This window comes from Mycteria americana, chromosome 1 (genome assembly GCF_035582795.1).
Source record: "Mycteria americana isolate JAX WOST 10 ecotype Jacksonville Zoo and Gardens chromosome 1, USCA_MyAme_1.0, whole genome shotgun sequence".
Classification (NCBI taxonomy): Eukaryota; Metazoa; Chordata; class Aves; order Ciconiiformes; family Ciconiidae; genus Mycteria; species Mycteria americana.
This window is the reverse complement of record NC_134365.1, coordinates 4,067,459-4,088,895: the sequence shown is the minus strand read 5'-3', so window position 1 is coordinate 4,088,895 and position 21,437 is coordinate 4,067,459. Positions and strand designations below refer to the sequence as shown.

General features: G+C 40.3%; 1 protein-coding gene across 2 annotated transcripts in view; it reads left to right on the top strand.

The window, feature by feature from the left end:
* Positions 1-21,437, top strand: part of MKLN1 (muskelin 1) — a 101,088-nt gene that overhangs the window by 36,545 nt on the left and 43,106 nt on the right. For both annotated transcript variants that reach the window (XM_075516969.1, XM_075517061.1), the window contains 3 exons: positions 6,999-7,076; positions 8,217-8,282; positions 16,494-16,606. In XM_075516969.1, the coding sequence (XP_075373084.1) occupies positions 6,999-7,076; positions 8,217-8,282; positions 16,494-16,606 (257 nt within the window). The remainder of the gene's footprint in view (positions 1-6,998; positions 7,077-8,216; positions 8,283-16,493; positions 16,607-21,437) is intronic.

Genomic DNA, 21,437 nt, shown 5'->3' with positions numbered 1-21,437 from the left:
CTCCTAAAATGGGAGAGATGTACTTTCTGTTGATAGAATGGGATACAGAAAGAATTGGGCTGTTGCACTCAAGTGTCTCCCACGACCTGTGCAGTAGTTTTGGACCACAATCTGACAAAACAGGTGCTCTTGGCTGTGAGTGTAGTGCTTTTTGACTATGTGCAGTCACTCTTTATGGGAAACTTGTACTGGCATAAGAAGAGAACCGTGTGTCTGATGCCAGTAGAGTTAGGGGCTTAGTGGACCAATTTCATGGATATCTGGCACCAGAGATGTTTTTTCTAATTCTGGGCTAATCAGTCATTTTGTAATACCTTTTGGATAAATGCCGGCATACCTGCTTGACTCCATCAGTGTGGTTTGTACCACTAAAGTTGGAAGTGGTTCTCAGGATACGATAGAAATGATAGCTTTTAAAATCAAGGTTTGTTTTCCATGAAAATCCATCATCTTTTAGTGAGTAAGCTGTTCAACTAAGCCCAATGTTAGGGAGCTTATTGCAACAGGTCATCAAAAACTGCAGTAAATGGCTTTCTGTGGGTTTTGGCTCAAGGTTTCTCAACTATATAGATAGAACAGCTGAGCTCTGCCCTGCGCTGAGCACCCTGAGCAGCTACAAGTGTTGAGACTGAGAAGTGCCAGTGTTCATCTTTGCCCTCCTGAGTGTTGCCTGCCCTCCTGAGACAATGTAGTGTTGTTGGCTGGGATGGGAGCGTGAACAGCTTCCTGCAATGCAGGGGCATTTTGCAACTGGCGGCTTCCCCCTGAATCTTAAGGGCAGGTGAGGGCTGCAGGATGAGAAAGCAGCAGGGAGCTGTGGTTGGTGTTACTGTCTTTGCAGTGTTTCTCAGAGATATGAGTGCCTGGGGGGAGCTGATGAGCCCACCGATATGGGGCAGGATCTGCTGAGAGCCAGAGGGGTGCTATATGCTGATGGTGATGATTTTGTCAATGCATTGGTCTGCTGCCTTGGTTGTGGCTTAATCTCGTCGATACCTAGAGGCCGTCCTCCTTCCACTTCATTGCAGACTATAGTAGAAATTTTCTTGAATGAAATTTCACCAGAGGTCTAGAATGTGCTGAATAAGTTCTCTCAAAAATGGACTTTTTTTTCTTGGGCACTAATGAAGTGAATGTGTTTGGCCTCATTTTTTGAGCTGCTGTATGTTGATTTCTTTTACTACTTAAATATTTAACATACCACATTTGTTCTATCCAGCAGTTTTCCCCTAAGACTTGAGCTGAGGTGGTGCTTCTGTTTCCCCTTGTACGTTGAGAGTCGTGTTGCCGTCTGCAGTGCTCAGCTTTTCCAGGTGTGGAAGTACTGGCAAAGGACTTGCCTGGTAGAAAACTGTGGGTCTTGTACTGTCTGACAAGCGGACACTTGCTTCTTGTCAGATTTGATGTGAATAATCCTGCTTCCCTGGTTCTTGTAATTGTGTCCCTTTTTAGAGTCTGGGGAACTCAGCATCGCTTAAGCAAACTAGAGAAATATGCTGGAGCTTGTTTTATCAGTCCTTCTTTTTTGTTCCAGCAAATACAGAAGCAGGTATTTCTAGTAACAGGCTGTGGATAACTTAGCAGGAGAGTCTTCAAGTAGCATCATTAAGTTCTGTCACTGCTTCTGAGGGACAGAATAATATGCATGAGGATGTTTATATTGCTTCCTTTTAATCCCGCACCTGGCTAGCTGAAGTTAAATGTAAGTGTACGCATCTCCCGTTGCTCCATTGCTCATCCTTAATGATTTTGCTTGTCTTTGAATACATTAATCTTCCTTCCCCCATCCTTCTGCAATTCTTTATGCTGTCTTCAGCTTTTGTGCCCATTTAAAGCTCTCTAGCCTCCTAGCACCCTTTGGAGAGAAGTGCCATCTATCCTGAGACACTGAGGCTGTATCCCATATTTGCTTTAAGCCAACACAACTGCAGGTTTTACTAACTGGGTCAGTCCTGCCCTTACTCAGGACAGTGCGTCCCCTGGCCCCTCTCTTGCTTGCTGGCACTGGTGCTCGTGGTGGCACGTGGCAAACCGGGTCAGGGAGCTAATTGGACTACGATGGGGGCGAGGATAGGACAAACCTCTTTTGATAGCCACGAAAAACCTGAAACTGCAGCTGGAATAGTTTTGTCTGGAGTTGTACAAGGTGACAGTCAAGTCAAGGTGTTCAATGTAGCTGGTATTTAACAGCTGGATCCTCCTTCTTGGTAGGATGGGAATAGATGTTTTCAGCCCTCAACACGTTCTCCTATAGTATTGCTACCATCTGTTCCCTGTGGTCCTCCACAGTTACCTGTCCTTACTCAGTTCAGCATCTCTTTCAAGCTCCTCTGTTTGAAAGAAGCTCGTTAGCACCCAGCATTTTACCATTTTACTTTCTTAGCAGCTTTGTTGTGAAGTCTCCATAGCTTGCTGCTTAGTCTCTAAGGTGTGGGTGTTCTTACAACTGAACTCCTCTCTGATGTGTTGTTTTTCCAAATAAAAGCAGATTAACTTTAGTCCTGTGTATGGTCCGTGTAGTGTAGTTGAAGCGTAGAGTTAATTGAGATACACAGATCCTTAAATTATCCCTGAAATGGTTCAAAGAGCGAACTGTTCTGTAACAGAGTGGACATGAATATGTGAATTTCTGACCTCTTGCTGATCTGAGAGTTCGTTGCCTTAAAGGAACAAGTAGAAGTGCAATGAGGTTGACAGAGATACTGCACACTCAGTTCAGCCTAAAATGTCTTCTGTAGAGGCTAATATTTGCAGCGGTAGGTATTTAAAAAGTGAAATGCGATGCATCTCTCGCAGGCTATTTCCATAGGCTTAGTCATGTAGAAAAAGAGTAGGTGGTCAAGAATTAGTGCTAGCAGAGCTAACTCTTGTTCTTTTGCATTGCTAATGATGAACGCTGTCTTCCACCTCACATCACCAGATGATTTCTTTTGAGAGCTCAGTGGCAGGCAGCCACACTTTTCCCGCAGATTCTTTTGACTTGTGCATTACACTTAGAAAATGGGCAAATGGAAACTCTGGCAGCTGCCTGACTTCCTCTCAAAAATAAAAGGTTCCCTAAATCTCAGCTGGTTCACAGACTTGGTTCAAATGCTTCACATTTGGATTCATTCCTATAGCTTTCAGACGGCCTATATTATTGAAGAAAAAATCTGCTTAATATTCCTACAGAGAGTATGCGGAGTGCAAATTACTTAGTTGAACTGTTTACAGCTACTGTAGACATAGAAAGCTGCTTGAAATGGATTGAGGATCTGCTAGTTTTGTATTAGCATTCTGGGGACCGAGATGTTCCTTCTGGCAGCTCTTGTGTCAGTATGTGATATGTGTTTATCTGTTGACAAGTCAGCCCCATATGACAAACAAGAAGTTGTGATGCACAGCCTGCAGGCTCGAATGCCTCCTAAAACTTGGGATGCACAGGAACAGTTGTATTCTCCTGGAAGCTCTAGACAGACACGTATACCTTAATTTTGCCATCAAATATATTTCGATTCAGTTCTGAGAAAGTATGGATGCTAGCTTGCTGCTCTGTAGTACTGGGATATATGGAGGAGAGAGGCTTGCTAGGGATCCAAGGCCTATGGTAAGTAGATGGTAGGGTTTGTGTAGAAGTAGTGTATCTTGTAGGGATTTGAAAGCAGAACTTGTTTCATTTTTGTTAAGAAGAAGGTGCAAGAGAATATTACAACTTCGAGGCTGGAAAAAATTTGTGCATTTCCTTGTTGCTCCCACGTCTTGAGGGAATGGTTGAGTAATGGCTGGGTTTTTATCTGGTGTCATCTTTGTATTCAGCTTTTCTTTAGAAGGATTTTTGTGACTACAAAAACCTCAATCTGTTTAGGTGTTTTGGGTATTTTTCTTTGATTCAAGAGAAATCTTAAAAAACCAAACCCAATGCCCAGAAATTATGGGCTAAATGCCACTCTGAAGTTTTTTCAGCCATTGGCAGTGAAGTGAATAGGTATTAGAAATCCCATCTAGAGATGTACATTGTCTAAAAAGCAGCTTAAGACAACTTGTTCCTGATTGGCTTCAGCAAGTTAAATATTTTTGTCTGCAATGTTTGTCCTAATCCTTTCTAGGTAACCTGTAATTGGCTGACAAAATAAATGCTTCAGTTATCAGGGAGGTAGAATTTACTAAGCTTTAACTACTGCGAACTTCATGTTGTTACATCTGAAATGCGTCACAACTTGCTGCAAAGGGTTTGAAAATAGTACAAAACAAAAGTACTAGTTCTGGTCGTAATTTTAGAGAGTAAACGTGGACGTTGAAATGAGAGGCCTCCAGAGCGAAGGAAAAGACTTCTTTAAAAACTTGCACTTAACACTTTTTTTTCTACAGGAGTCTTGAAATTTATTTTAAACTACTGATTCATTGGAAACAGCTGACAAACCTGAGCAGGCCTAGATGTGATCTTCAGTGCTGTGCAGAAGCTTTGGAGACCTTTTTGTTAATAGTGCTATCCTGGCAAGAAACAAGGATTGTGCTAGAATAGGTCTGGCATCGGATACAGAATCCACCTAGAAATCCTCCTTTTTTTCCTGGTGGTATCAGACAGGTGGTGATTCAGCTTCCAAAACAAGCTGCTGCTGGTTTGCAGTGCAAGTAGAATGAATGTTGAACTGCTCCCAGCAGAAAGAAACATTTCTGGGAAGCAAGCTGGAGTATTTCCAAACCAGTGTCCCATGGAAGACAAGAAGCATTATTAAAAGAGGCTGAAGGCACAGTAGGGGAGAAGTGTCATATCTTGACAAGTGCAGCCTGTGGGTGTTGAGCATGGGAGAGAGGTTAAATCACCCTTTCAGATCGTATGTGGTGTAATTCATCCTCTTGAGCTATTTATGTCCAATTATCTCTTGGCTGCCATAGGGATAAATATGGTTTTGCATTCGGTCTTGAAGACCGAATGCTCTAATGATAACCAAAAGGCTGGATTTCTGTCTAGGTTTGTGGCTAGAAAAATCTGTCTGAGTCAGTATGGGATTTTGTACAGCGCATGCATTTGTTCTGTTGGAAGTTGGCTTTTCTGAATCAGAATTCATGAAATCTCAAGCTTAGAGTCTCTCACGTCTTGTCCCAACTTCATAAACGCTGAAGAAGTGGGAGTTAGGAACCTTACTCTTAAAATCAAAATAAACCACTTTTCTACATATGTTGAGCAAACTTTTGGCTTTCCTCGATTACCTAATGGTAGGAGAGAGCTGATGTTTTTGGCTCTAAGGTCGGTGAAAGTAAAATCTGCCCTGCTTTCACACAGTACTTAATTTGAAAAACTTGCAGAGCTGTGTTGAAATTTGAAAGCATGAAAATTGAAATATGAAAATTGAAAGCAGTTTTGTATTTTAAGACCATATTCAGCACCTTTCAGGAGCTCTTGAGTGCCCTTATTTTCCTATTAGGTGATCTCTAAATAGAGTATTTGTCTTCTCCCAGGAAGTACTTGCTGGCTTGGGTTTAAATTAAAACCTGGATTTCAGTCACGACAAACTACAGGATGCCAGGAAATGCTTTAAAATATTCTCTGAACATTGTGTCGTGCTTAAAGATTTTTACCTTTTTGTAAATAAATAGGGATGTGTGCAATAAGGATTATTCTTTTTTGTCTGTATGCCTATCAAGGGATTTTCTATAAATAAATGGAGGCGTTAATAATCTGTTAAATTCTTCCCTCAAAGCCACAATTACTGGGGTCGGAGAACTAAAAAGTATTAGATGCAATTTAGTAATTTCATTTTTCCTTTCTCTGCTGGGGAATGTAAAACTGATTCCTGAGCAAGTTTGCCAGGCACCATTCTAGCAAAGAGCATAGCTGTTGGGTTTATGTGATTAAGGACCCCGAATGCATCCTACATCTGGGTGGTGTATGTGCAATGTACTGTTTCAATGTAAAACCATGTAAATCTATCATCCGAGTCCTCAATCTGCCTGTGGTAGTTATCACTGTACTAGTGATGTAAACTGGGTGTTTGAACTCCCATTTTTTTTTCAGGTAATGCATAAAAGTGGAACAAATGCCTGTCATGAAGAGCTTGTGTCTTGAGGTGGTGGGGTGATGGGTGGGATATAACCAGGTGAGCAGTGGTCAAGAGGCTGGCCATTAGTGGTCTAATAGTTTGTTGTGCCTGCAGAAGGTAAGGTAGGTTTTTTAGAGAAGACATTTGAAGAACAATAGCAACAAGTTCCCCAAACGCCTGCTAAGCCCTTTCCAGACTGAAGAGCAGTCCCAGAGAGCGTGGGTGTTATGAATCTCCTTTTCAAAAAATTAACGTTTATGTGACAGACTGATAACATGTAACCAGAATTAGGAACTAGCCTCTCGACATTGAAGAGGTGAAGTGTGGTAGGTGCACAGAGGGAGAGAGGAGAAGGCACAAGGGGAGCTTGGATAGAGTGCTGGAGTTAATGCTTCTTACAGAAATGCTGCAGTTGGCATATCTGGCCAGTGATCTAATGAGTCTTCTGTTTCTCTTCTTGCTTAACTCTCTGAAGAGAATGTAAACTATTTATTTTTTTTTTCATCCAGTGCTTGGTTGTCCCATATCATAGCATTTAAACAATCTGCTTTTCTTCCCTTTTCTTCTTAGATGAAGCTCCCAGAGATGCTGCCTGACCTAGTTTTAACTTAACATGTACTAAAATGGTTGAATTTTACATGCACTGGCAACTTTCCTTTTGCTTAAATAAGGGAGAGGGATTCTATTCTTAATTAAATACACCACATTTATAGATTTATAGACAATTGGCATGACCTGGCAGGAAAACTGGGTAATTCTTGATTGATCTAGTAATGAGTATTCTTTTTGTTTTAGTGGTTAAAAATTTAGTTCAGTAACAAGTTTAACAAACTATGTGACATATATAGATAATTTACTTAAAATGAAGGCTTTGGAGTAGCATATTGGATTGAGTTAGGCTGAAGTTACCTGCATTAAAAGTGATTTTGCTATAATGGAAGTATAAACGTTTTATACAGCAAAATTTTTGTTTTGCAGATGGCTTATTCAATCAGTATATCAGTCAACAAGAATACAAACCTCGCTGGGGGCAGATCATCCCCAAAAGCACCAAAGGTAAGGACATTTCTTAAGATACAACCCATGTACTGCCAGTTGTATCTTGTTTCTTTGAGGATATTGAGCAAGAAACTGATACCAGAAAGCCTCCCCTAGAACAGTTGTTCTAGGGAATGGTTTCGCCTATGAAAAATTTGCATTTTCCCGCAAAGTCAGGGAAATGTGGACTGGTTTCTGGTTGAGTAAGGAACACTACGGGAACACTAGCTGTAAGTTCAAGGATAGCTAATCAGTTGAGAAACAAACCTCAGAATGTACGTTAAGCATGAGAGCAGTTACCTGTATGACTGGATTTAACGCATGGAGTCAACTTAAATGTACAGAAAAGAGTGGCAAATAAACACATTGTCTTAACAGGGAGTATTTTAAATTTGAGATGCACCTTTTGAAGTCTTGGTCTCTTATACAGTAAATCTAAACTACAGAATCTTTTTCCATTGCTTTCTGCGTTGAGAGGAGACTTGTAGTAGCAGCCTTGACTACAGAGTACAAAAATCACTGTTGTACAGCAAATGTAGGATTCAGGGTGACAATCGCCAGATGTGGAGCACCGTACACAAACCTCTTGGGAAGGGTTATCTATGAATACAAGCAGATTTCTCTTCTAGCAGAATGTGGGTTACCTTTCTAATGTTGCTTCCCATAGATGACACCTGTCTTGAACGCTTAAGATACCTAAAGTGGTTGGAAAGCTGCTTTAATTGGACAGTTGGAATTCCCTTACATGTGAGAATAAGTAATTAGTGCAAAGCTAGCTATGCTATATCTCTTTGCTTCCATCCCATGGGTACATTGCCCTGTCATTTGAGTATCTGTTCTCACTGCTTAGCCTTCAGGCAGCTCTCAGGTAGGGAGAGATGGAAGCGAAGCAAAAGGTTGTCTGTGTCCTCACGGCTGGAGAGCTGCAAAGATAGCTCAGACCTCGTTTGTATGGACCTGCATGCTTCAGGAACTCTCAAGCTCTGTTCAAGGCTCTCAGAATTGCAGTAGGGTACTGTATTCACTTAAGTCATCTGTACTATCGGTCACCAGATAATTCAGTATAAAACTTCGTATGGTTCTGTAACGCACAGAAGAATACTACCTGGAAAAAGTGTTGTGCTAATGTTTAAATCTCCTCTCCCTCTTTTTTTAAAGGTGATGGAGAAGACAGCCGACCAGGGATGAGAGGTGGCCATCAGATGGTTATAGATGTTCAGACAGGTGAGTAGTTGCTAAATTTCTTAACTAACTTAATTATTTAATAAGATATTTTTCAGATAAATATGCAAATGTGTTTTTCTCCAGAGACTGTCTTAGGTTCAGGTTTTGAGGAAAAAATTGCACTTTCTAATAGTTGGATTAAATACTCTGCTTTCATTCTGGAGATATACTCCAACTGCCTTTCCCACCCCCCTTCTTCCCTATTAGTTCTCTGTTACGCCTTAGTCGTTGTCTTGTCTTCACTAAGAAACCAAGAACAATTGTTTTGAATTTTTTGTCCCTCCTACCCTCATTGAGCAGGAGCTTAAACAAGAGAAGAGAAATTAAGGATAATAATTTCCCTTATCTACTACATATTATGCTTTTTGGAATAGTGCTCAAGCAATAGATCTGCTGTGTTGAAACATTCCTTGTATTTTGGTTGGAGTGGCTTCTAATTTCCACAGTGTGTAAGAAACTCCTGTTAAATAAAATGTTAGACGTTTTTTACAAAAATGTTTCCCGTAGCAGTTTAAAGAATGGTTCAGTCTCTGTTTCAAAGAGCCAGGGGATAAGTAACAGTTCCGGTGGTGGTTGTTCACTATGATTTTCTATATCTTTGTCTTGCTTTTCTTTAATGAGATTTCTATGGTACGTCATTCCTTACTAAAATAAGGGATGCATCTGCCTGCATCTTTGTTAAGTAAATGATTTTTATGAGTAAAAGTATTGGTTTTTAGGAAAAGGGGCAAGATCGGGGTGTGAGTAACAGAGAGGAATATAGGGTGGCATTGAGAGAGTCGGCAAAAAATTACCATGGCCATATCTGTTGTGGTCATATGGACGGGGACTGAAGCATGTGACAGGATAGTACCTTCAAGAGTAATTTGCTAAGTCATAGTGAACAAGCAAAAATGCAGCAGTAGCTGCAGTCTTTGGCTTTTACTCCGAGTGTAGTTACTGCTCTAGAGGAAGCACTCGAGTTATTTTGTATATGAAAGCAAACTTTTTTTTTTGGCGGAAGAGGGTTCGAGGTTCATTAGAATAAAATGCTGCTGGAGGATTGCTGGTGTTTGCCTACAAAAGAAGCTGTGAACGCTCCCTAGTGGCCTCGGTGAATAAGTAGACAGTGACTATTTCACAAGCCTGCCGAAGAAACATGAGGCTTGTCAACTTGGAAATGATAGTCCTTTAGACCTCCTGAAAATAATATATTCATGGTAATGTGAGTCTTCATTTCCATTCCTATTGGCTTTCTTAAGTCCTAGTAAGCTGCTTATCTCTGCCTTTGACTTAAGTTTTCACTCTGCTTTAACAAGGCAGTAAAAAGCATCAATACCTTTTTTTACTTGCACAAAACTGACTGGGGAGCACCTATGGAGGTAGAGTCCCAATGTGGGAGAACTAGATCTCCCTCTGTCATGTGAGTCCTTTCTTGCTGCAGCTCTATCCAGTGGTGCTGGGATACCTGCAGAAAGTTTCTCTGTGGGATATTTGGGAAGTTGCCCTTAGTTTTGCTTCCAGGCCCACTGAGGCTGGTAAAAGGCTAAATGTTTTTGAGATTATCAGTTTTGCCGTTTCATTTGGCTCATGAGCAGGCCAGGGGAAGTTCTTGGTGCTGTTATTCTTAAAACCAGCTGTTGCTGATTGCTTGAGTTTTCCTTTTGAATATAGGTAGTGTTTAATGGGACTGTGGGAATTTAGCCAGTTATGTCAGGATGTGTTTTACAGACTGGAGCTGTAAAGCTCCCTGGCTAACCTTGAGCAAATGTAGTGTTAATGGAAAAAGGAGCAGTGGCGTACTGTTTCCTTAAGACATCCTCCCTTCTTTACCCACACACTGGTGGTTTTTTTCAGAAGTCTTTGGCAACTGAAGAAGAAAAAGCTCACTTTGCACTCCTTGTTAGAGGTGAGGTCCTTTTAAAAAAAAAAATTTCTTCAACTTTAATCTTTTAGAAATGAAGTGAAACACCAAAATCGTACATACAAGGAGGTTCTGAAGTTTCATATGACATAGGTGTTGCAAGCAAATTTTAATCTCTGATGTCCAGACCTGCTATAGCTATAACTGAACTAGAAATGGTTCTGCTTTTTGATTAACCTCAAATAAATATTAACCAGTTATTACTGACTACAAAAATATAAGTTTATTTTTAATAAGTTTTGAAATAGTACCGAGCCTGCTGGATGCATGTGTGTTAGTGTTAGGATAGAGGATATGGGTTGGTAAGCAGTTGAGCTAGACAAGTTACTAATAGTGAGTTGGGTCTCTGAGACTCTGTTTATGCTCCAAGTTTCAGGTAGAATATAGTTTAACTTGGTCTAAACTGCCTTTTTAGCATGTTTTATCATCCAGTTAGGGTAGGCTGAAAGTCACTGAAAGAGCAATTCTGGAATCTGCTGGCAACCAGCAACTTGCGTGTAGCTCATTTCCATTTGATGTTCACACTCTTAATACCTGCTGCAGCTGTCTTAAAATAAGTGTAGTGTTCTTTGTGCTTTGAAAAACTTCTAAAGCAGTTTGAAATGAAAGTGTAGGCATTTTGGGATACAGAACTCAGAATACAGCCTGATATCTTCCTGTATAAAAAAACAACTTGAGAGTTACTGATTCTTACAATGTCTTCCATGCTTTTAATCATATTAACACTCAGACTGGAATGACTCTGGATGGCAAAATTAGGAAGTTGGTTTTGGTATGCATATGCAGAAACATTTAGTAAGAGGCATTCCTTGTTATAGTTGGAAACCACTGTTAGGTACTTTAAAGCTTTAGACTGTAAATGAAAACAGAAGGCTTATGTTATTTCTGCTTTTTCCTGCAAGGTGCATGTCTTATGTAGTTCTCCATATGGGAGGCTGGAGAGTTTTCTGCACTTTTCTACAAGGAAGGCGAAGTATTTGGGTAGTCACAACCCAGGTGCACAGATTAAAAAAAAGTATCCCCAAAACACCAAAAGTGAAAACAACCCCAAAACTACACAAGAGCATACCGTGTTAAGTGCGCTGAATGTCAGTCATGAGAAGCTATACTGCTATTTATGTAGGCCCTGGTTAAATATTCAAGCAGTACAACGTAGACTTGTATAGAGTACTGTATTCCCAGATGCATTAAGCCCTAATGCAGTTTTGGATGAGGATGTAGGCATCTGGCACAGGTACTTTGATTATGCCCTCTCAGGCCTTTTTATAATTCAGATATGGCTTGCATTTTGAAATACCAATGCTCATTTCTGGAATAAAGTGGGAACGGGTAAGTGGATTGCCAAATTCAAGTTTTAAGGAATAACATTCAGTACTCTAGAGGAATACTTGTACTGTGTTTTGGAGATTTGGTTTATAATTCCATAGTTAAGGTGGAATTGATCTTCTCTGCTCTTATAGGGCAGACCCAATTTTATGTGAACGACAGTGTAGTCCATAAAGCCATATAATTTATTTTGCTAACAGAATTATAGACTGTATAGGAATCATTCGGTTAAAAAAAAAATCTTTTGTGATATAACCTGTTTGTTTAAATGTTCATCTCTGATTTCATTTAGATAAGGCCTTCTGAAGTTTTCTGATGAGCCTGTTTTAGAAATAATAGCTAAGCAACAAGGATGATTTTTTTTCTGCATTTCTTCTCTTCGGCAAGTGAAACATTTTTTAAGGAAGATATTAGTGAAATGGTCTTTATTGATGTGTTAACTCTGTTCACTCACCGAAGTGAAACTGCTCTGTACTTTTGGTTGTACATTATTTGGCTTTTCTTTTCCTAGGAAGGAAATCTGCTTACTTCATTCTATTAGATAAGTGAGAACAAATCTGTAGGTTGGGAACAGTGGGAGATTATTCAGAGCAGTGGGCATAGTGTGCCCATAGCATATGTGGGCAACAGTGGAAATTATGAGGCTGGTTCAAAAGCAGCATGGAAAGATGAAAAAGATGAAGTGAGAGCAGCAGACATGAAGGATGCTGTTTTGCCTGAGGAAAACATTGCTATCCATAAGATATTTAAAGACAGGACTTGTGTACAAGATGAAGAGATCTCTAAAACAAAACACAGATGGCTTCTAAGCTCCGAAACACAAACAGCTGCTGAATCCTGGAGGTTACTCAACTTCACGGTGCTTTCACATTTGAGAGGAAGACTGTATGCCTACCCAGACCAGCCCGAGCCTGAAAAAACTTACATCCAGCCACCGTTTACACTGAACTGTGATTCAGAAACTGAGTGGTGTGATACTTTCAGAAAACTTAAGGTCTGGCTTTATACTTGTGCTCTGAGTGCTCCTTATAAAGTCAACAGTGCTGCTTGCAGATAACTAAATCTACGGTTACTACATAGGGAAGTGACATCCTTTCATAGAAGGCTTTTGAGATATCTTATGCCTAGATTTTTTACTTCTGAGGTGAGTACTCCTTAGTTCTAGAGACACTGATTCTCAAATACACCCTCAGCAAGTTTGGGCTGGTAGTAAATTGGGAGGGCAGTGGTTGATGAACTAGAGAATAGGGCTGTGAGTCAAAGGGACCCTGACAGGCTGCAGGGAGAGCGTTGTGAGATTCAGCCAAAAGAAATGTAGAGTCCTGAACCTGGGATATAACAGCTGTGTGCAGTAGTACAGGCTGGGGACTGACTGCATGGAAGGAAGATTTGCAAGGTGGCAGACAGCTGAATGTGCATCAGCAATGTGTCCTTGGGGCGATGGAGGCCAACATCATGCTAGGCCATATTAGCAGAATTATGACCAGCAGGTTAAAGGGAGGGATGATGTTCCTGTCTTTGGTATTTGAGGCCACATCCGGAGTACTGTGCCCAGTTTGGGCTCTCTGGTGCAATAAGGGTGGTGACAATCTGAAAGTGAGCCCGGTGAAGGGCCGACAAGGTTGTTGGGAGTTGGAGCACATGATACATGAGGAGATGCGTAGGGAGCTGGTTTTGTTCAGCTTGCAGAAGAAAAGGCTCATGGGAGGATCTTAGAGCTGTCTTGAACTAGCCGGTAGGAGAGCATGGAGGAGATGGCCAGACTCATTTTGGGAGGTGTAGAGGGATAGGATGAAGGGCAAGGGACACATTGCAGCAAGGGAAATTCCAGTTAGATATTAGGAAAAAAAAAATTGTAATGAAGATGATCAGTCATTGGAGCAGGGGTCCAGACAGTCTAAAATATCCATCTTTGGAGATACTCAAAGTGTAACCGAATACTTTGTGCAGCCTGGTCTGTTGCTGAAGTTAGCCCTACTATGGGGGGTTTGGGTGATGACTGATGGACCGGATGACTTGCAGAGGTGTTTTAGGTCCCTAATTCTTTCATATTCTATGGAGAACTGTTCTAGCAGAGACATGAAAATACCATGTGACCAAAGTGTTCGTTAAATATGTCACCAGGATTGGAATGTATTCATTGTGCCTATTTATTAGAAGGTAAAAACAGGGATGCTCAGGCATACCAAGCATCTTTTATCAGCTTGGCTTTAGCAATTTTCCATGTAACATCCTGATTGAATGAGGAAGACCCGCTGTACCAGAATCCCACCAAGTATTTCACCATGCAGAGAAGGTGGAGTTAACAGACGTTAGAAAAGCTCACTTGGAGAACATGTGAATCTAGACTGAAACTACTCCAGGATTTTTGGTATTTGACTGGGATTGGAGAAGGCTGCTTTGCATACTCTTCTGAAAAATAGAACTTAAGGAGAAGTTGACAGGAAATATGTTAATTTTTGGGAACGTACGTTCTCTAATAATTTGAGGAGTGCTCTGGCACTTTCTAGTCTTCCAGAGAGTAAGGCAAGAAAAGAATTCAGACATTATAGAAACATTTTTGACTGAGCAAGCAGTTTAGAAATATTCACAGAACATATTTAATTCAAAGTGTTGAATTTGCATTCAGAAATAAACGTAGAGGAGATAAGGTTCAGATGCTGGAGGAGAAATTAGACTTCCTAAATGTAGCTGGTAAAAGCTTTGGGTAAATATAACAGCTTTCATGTTTTTCTTGTTGCCTTGCAGGTAGGTTTGAAAATTCTTCTGCTCTGTCCCTAAAGCAGAATAGAGGCTTGCTTTAATAAAGCAGCATCAATATTGCCGTGTTACATATTGCTCGGATACAAAGGAAGAATCCTTCCCTGTGCCAGAGCAAGATGCCGTGCTTGCATCTTGAGTTCCCTAGTGCTACTAAAGTAGAAATAGTTATATTGATGTGAGACTGCTGTGCTCCCCTCAAGCTTCCCCACTCCTGCTGCTTGGAAGTTTGTGGTCTCTTCCCTGTGTCTGCCCTCTTTGAGTACTTGCCGATACGTAGTTTGGGTGGCAATGCCTGGGAGTGCTGGGCATGCATCCTGGGACTCTCCTGGTTGGATCTTTGCATGCAGGGCAAAAGAATAACCCTCCCCACAAAATCTGAATTGACAGATAGAGCAGGCGGTGTGACACTGGTTGGAGAACAGAATGAAGTTTGACTTAAACAAACAAACAAAAACCAAAACCCCCCAAAAACCCCAAACAACATGACCAAACACAAAAAACTCCGCCAAAACACCAAACAACTAATTTTTCCTTATACCATGGGAGAACAATTGCAAACTTTAGAAGAACTATGAAAAATTATTTTCTTGACATTACCAGCAACAGATACATAACGCCGTAAGCGTTAAGAAATGTTCCTTTAAAAATACAGAAGCCGCCTCTAAAAATGTGTGTAGTTCTGTAATAAGTCATAAGACTAAAAAATGATAGTCATTCTGAGTCTAGATAGTAATGGAGCCTTTCTTTCATCCAAGCTACAGTTTAACCTCGAGATGAAAAATAAGTTTGGCAAACTGTTCATGTATGCTTGTGTTATCACAGTTGCTCTCGACTCTGGGGATGCTCACAGTTTGCACTAGCTGTATGATTGTACCCCTCTTTCAGTGCTTACATGCCATTTAATTCTGTCAGCTTGATTTAGGTAACTTTCAAAATCTGAGTTTTCATCAGATTCATTCAGGTTTGCTATTAAATTTCATCTGAGACAACAAAGCCTTTACAGGCAGGCATGACGTTTTGGCAAGGCCCCAATAGGATACTTAGCTGGTGCCAGATCTTTTATTTTTCTCGGCTATCAATGAAGCTGTTGTGGTAATGTGGGTTTTGTGAGCTGTGAGAATTTATGTGCACAAAGGGACCTGCTCTTTGCAGGGAACACTGGGAGCCCTGAGTCCAGGAGGAAGGGTAATTAAAGTTAATGAACCAGGGTAACCTTTCCATGGTGATGACCACTATCCTGATGGTAGGTAAGGGTCAGGGACTATTCCCATTTTATAATCACGCTTCTAACTCTGCTCTTTAATTGGTGTTGGATTAAAAATTGGCCATTACCCCCATAATAGAACTGGTTTGTGGATTTTAAAGGAGTTTTTCAAAGCTCTGCAAGTCTTCAGTGGCTTGTTCTTCTAGGACTTGGCTTTGTGTTGTGTTTTAATGCAGTCTAAAAATGAAGTATTTTTAGCATATGAGACCAGATAGTGATGTTTCTATAATGGGAGCAACTTAGTTATCTCTCCATGTCAGAACAGAGACTTCTTCCTTGAATGCTTCCCATGTTCAGAGGCTTCATCTAGTTTTATCAGCAAGTCTGAGAAGCCTTTGAACATGCTGTGCACGGAGTGGTTGTGGGTTGAAGGTAACAGGCTCTAAAGATGGGCCTGAAACGCTGACTTAAATGTGTAACTCTTCTACTTATTTGCTTTTGCAGCATTTATGCAAGTAATTTCCCTTAAAGAGGATTTCATTGTTGAAGTAAATTTTCCTTTGTAAGGGATGGACTAAACAGAAAAGCTTTGCCGCTGCTGTCTCAGAAGTCTTTCTAATCTATAGATCTTGCACCAAATGGGACACAAGCTGAGATGTCATTGATAGACTAAAATGCACAGAATCCAAAATGTTAAATATTGTTCATTTGTCTTTCTTGAATTTTAATCAGAAGGCTGTGGACTTGATTGCCTCTTATGTAAATGTAGAAATAGAAAATGACTCCTTGAGAATTGGCTGTCTACCAATCCTAAAATCTTCCATTACTAAACCAAACCACATTTCTTTGTTTTGGTGACTGGTTCCATTCGAAGAGGAGTGGTGCTTTAAGTAAGAACAGGTTTCAGTTTCTTTTCTGATAGTCTGTTTGTCACAGGTGTTTTGTAGGTATTAGCTTGTTTAAAGGCATTCTCTTTTTAAAATAAAATTAACACATTCTTCCTTTTTTTTAATAGAAACTGTTTATTTGTTTGGTGGCTGGGATGGAACTCAGGATCTGGCTGATTTCTGGGCATACAGTGTGAAGGAAAACCAATGGACCTGTATATCCAGGGATACTGAGAAAGAGGTAAGTTCTGCAAACATCCGTGTTGTTAATAATATATGAATTGTTGCACAGAAAAATTCCATGCTTTTGAAGTGCTTGTATTGATATACAACGCGCAGTGAGAGCCACAAAATTCAGACCTTCAAGTTCTGAAGACTTTTGAAGCGCTTACGTTGGGAAAATGTGAGACGGAGTTGAATTCGAAGTGTTAAGATTACTGGAGGGGAAAGGTTTATTTCTCAAGAGCAGGCTGATCAGCCAAAAATCAGTTCAGTGAGTAGAACATGACTTAAATAATTTGATAGGACTGAACAACCAGACTAAGAAACATTTCAGACCTGATGCTGGTGTTGAGCTTCAGAAACAAATTGTTAATTTTTTTAGCTTCTGTCAAAAATGTGAGTAGAAATGGAGAACTAACAGACAGAAATCTAGAGGACAGGGGTGACTGCCAGAGGCCATGCAATCCTGAGAGCTTTTGTGATATTTGAGCCATTTTCCTTGGCCTGTTTTTCTCGGTATTTGAGGTATGAAACCTCTGAAATGAATGTAGCTTGGGTTATAGGAGGTAACAAAAAAAAAAGTCCAAGACCTTTGGCTTGTGTAATTCATTTTACTGTATACTGTGAAATGTTAAAGTTCCATGTGGTTATTGTGTTTTGAGTTTGTTACTTGTTTGTCAGAGCATAACTTCAGGAAATTCATGAAGGTATGAAAAGTTTGAGATTCCACCACTTTTTGACAAATTCAGGAGTTGATTTCTCCAACTATTTGAAAAAAGTATAAAAAGTCTAATTTCCCACTTGTATTTTTCCACTTTCTTGTCATAGCTTATTTTGTGAGCTTCCGTAGCAGATTAAATAACACTTTAATATTGACATTTTTTCCTGGCAAAGGTGTTTAGAGGTTGTAATCAAGTAGGACAAATAGCCTGAGCTGAAAAAAAAAAAACCTCACAGTAAGGCGCTTCCCGTAGCCTTCAAACCTCTGTGCGTGTCGTGCACTTACTGTTTCTAACATCCTTTGCAAAATGGGCAATAACAAAACTGAACATGATATTCCGGTTTCTGTCATAATAGAGCTGTATAAAGGTAAAATTGTCCTTACATTTTATATCCTTGTAAGTTTTTGGGTTTTTTTCTTAGCTGTATCATAAGTTATTTTTTTTACTCTTAGTCCTTTCATCACTGCACATGGCTGCTCTTCTGTTTACTGGTATGATGCTGAAGCAGGATTTAGTCTTCCAGGGTCCAGTCCTGTAGGCTGGGTTAGTGTTGCTTCTGTTTGACTTGAACCATGGGTTTTACTATTTTTCTCACTGTTTACCCAGCAGGTAACCTCCTTAAGATAAGGAGGGGTGCGTGACATAATACCCAGGGCAAACTGGGACTCATCTCTTTTATGGACCGTATAGTAAAGATAAACAGCTAGACCTTCCTTTCCTTTGTCTCCCTTTATAGGGAGGTTGGGAAAGTGAAGAACAGCGGTAGAAAAGAAGGTGCAACAATTTTAATTGTCTCTTCTTTCACTTTTCTTCTTGCTTTGTAGCCGCTTAGTGTGTATGTTTGTCTAGCTCAGGATGCAGTGAAGTAGGGCCTTCCTGTCAAAAAGGAGTTACCGTGTTTTCTTCCTGCACAAACCAGTGTGGGTAGTTCTGATGTTTAAGGGATTAATTTCCTTTCTTGCTGGGATCCTGCCTCATCCAGTTGAGCTTCCGTAGAGCTTGGGAGGCCTGGCTGGGATGCAAGGTGTCAGCAGTGCCAAGAGCAGCGTATGTTTTCTCTTCAAGTTCCTCATGCCTGACTCTAGCAGGGTAACGCTGGGATGGGAGAAAGAAGGGATATGCAGAGGACGGCTGTGTAGGAGAGACAGTAGAAGAGATGAGTTGATACAATAAAGTGGCTATAAAGGGATTTGGGAGGAAAAAAACCATACAGGGTGCGATGGAAGGTCAGGAAAGTCAAATGGAAAGTAGGAAGGGTCTTGGGCTGAGAGGAAGCAAGATAGGGGAATTAAAAAAAAAAAAAATGGAGGAGGAGTTGAACGTATGGGGAATTTTGAAGAGGAGACCTACTTAAGAGAGAAAAGTGCAAAGAAACGTGTGTGGCTTTAGAAATGGAGTTCTAGAAGGACTCCCTGCGTGGATATAATCTACAGAGGAGTTCAGAAGAAGGCCTGCTGAGGCATAGTCTAGGATTTTGGTGACTTATTGAGGTACAAGTGAACTGGCGGCTGCTGTACTTGCAAACCAGCAGTGGTGTGGTGGTGGTTGTTTTTTTTTTTTTTTTCTTCTAAAGGGATCTGGATAAAACCTGATTTAGAAATGAAAAGGTCAATCTCAAATGTTGAGAAGTAAATTAAAAAACAAAGACTCCAGATGTTTCTCTAATAGGGACACCAAATGTTCACAAACAATTTGCTAAAAGGAAATGTCTGTTGACATGGAATTTTAAAAAACAGAGTAGATTCCAATAGAATTTATTCTTGGTTTTGTGTTGTATTGTGCTTGTTCTACTTCTAGCTCTTTTGTTCTAATTAATCAGTGACAGTGGTTAAATTAGCCACTCAATAATTAAGCTTGGACAAGAGCGTAGTATGGTAAAAGTTGCATCTTATCCTGTATTATCATATGGGTAACACACAATAATGCTTTCGGGATAAAGGAAAAAATGCTCACAGCACTGCTGGAGTAGCTGATGACTTAGTCTTAAAAAGAGGGTCTAGAGGACCTGCTTGCAGTGTTGGGGTGAACCTCCAGTGTATGTACCACAGCTGCTGATGGACAAACAGACCTGAATTAGAACTTCCCCGCCGTCCCTTCAGTGTATGGATCTGGCAAGGTTCCTGCAGTCCTTGTCAAATCATCCTCTTCCAAGGAGATGCCATGGAGCAGCTCATGACCTCTCAACTGTACCTACAACTTCTGTCCTCCTGTCTCCTCTGTGCAGTGCTCCAGTATGCAACAGCTTTACGAATCAGTTGGCATGAGGCACAGCCAAGACATGTGAAGTCTAAGAGCCTTTAAGGGTTTTTACTCTGAACCAAGTGGAATGTTCTGACGTGCTGTTGTCTCCAGGGTTTATTAGTGGTTGCAGATCAGTAGACCTTTTCAGGATTTGGGAATAAATAGTTTTGAAAAAACAAACCTTGTCATTCCTTGGGCATTTTGATCCTAGGCCAGTGTCAATTAGAGAAACTTAATGTGTATGTTTTGGTGTCTAATATTTCCAGTTTCCAAGCAGCAACTTTCTCTTTTGAAGGCCAATTTAGTGAAATTCAGTACAGGAGGACAGTTTAAGTCAACTGTAGGAAATACTTTGCTTGGTCTAAATTGATAGTTATGTGGATTTTTTAAATAGGATCAAAATGCTGAAGGATGTTGATGTCTCTGGAGATTTGATAAATGAGAATAAAGAATCGTGATAGTTGACATTTTGTATGCCACTAGTATTCCTGTACCTTGTTTCAGTATTTCCTAGATACATGAGAAGAGATACAGGATCTCCCTTCAGAGTGTTACTTCATGAATTGGTAGCTTCTGTAGTGCATATTTGTAAATATGCTATGTTGACTCATCCTCATTCTGGCTTTTTTAGAGGAAAATTCTGCTCACAGATCAGCTCTGTGAAGGATGTGGAAATTGTGTAAATGGGTTAGGTTTAGGTGATGCTGTGTTTCTCAAACTTTTTAAGTGTTTCTAGCCTTCTAAGGTAGAAGTGAAGGTCTTGTCATGGGTTAACTGTTTGAAAGGATAAATAATTTCTCACAATGAATGAAAGTGTAGGTCAACAAGTGCCTACTGTTCAGTAGGTTCAAAATGATCTAGAAAATCGGTGTATTGTAAGGTGACAGTTTGCTGCTAACACCGAGTGCTTTTCCAGGTTACTGAAAGTAAAAGCTGACAAGTGTAGAAAGATCTCACAATAGCGAGAGCCAGGGTGAATTTCATCTGCTGTTGTATTTCCAGTTAGATTTTCTACAGTGTCTGCATGCATTGCTCTTACATTTGTTGACATGGATGAATTTACCCAAAGCTTCCAATGGCATATTATCACACAAGCATTTTATGCATTTATAAGTGTTTGTGACACCTATGACTGACTTCTTTTTTTTTGGGTGTGATGCAGAAATACGTAAGCTTATCTGTGTAAAGCTTTTACCCTATGCTGTTTTAAGTGTAAGAACTGAACTAGTCTCAAATATTGACTCCTTCCCACAGATGGTGATATAGTTTGGAAGACGCTTTAAGTAACTTGAAGGGGTTTTGTTTCATAATACTGTGATGTTTATGGACTTGATCTAATATACTGAATCTGCCATGTCTTACTTGAGTAGTTGCAGTTGTACAGATGCTCAGTTGTACGAGATGCCTGGTGCCACAAAAGCACATAGGGAGACAGCAGCTGTCCCCAAAAGCCTGTGGTAGAAACTTGGATACTGCAGATATATCTCTGAGCCAACTTCCTAAATAGTGTAAATGCCTACAAAAGTAGGGACAAAGAAGGCAGATGCTGAAGTGAACCAAATGAAAAGTGTATTCTAGGCTGATCCTAAATATCGCATGTTAATGTTTTGTTTTCCTCCCTGCTTAGCAGCATAATGGTTTTAAAATGTTCTAGCTAGTATTCTTTCTCCAAAATGTTAGAGAGAGACTTTCAGATATATCTGACTAACTTCGCCAGTGATTTCCACATAGGCAGCCTAAACCAAAAAGACCCTACTGAGGGAAGGGTACCTCATTTTTTTTTTTAATAAACTTTTTTGAAAAGGTTTTCAGCTTTTAGAGATACCTTCTTATTTGCTTATGCTACTTTGTGTGCCTAAGGAGCTCTGTCCTCTTAACCCTTGTTTA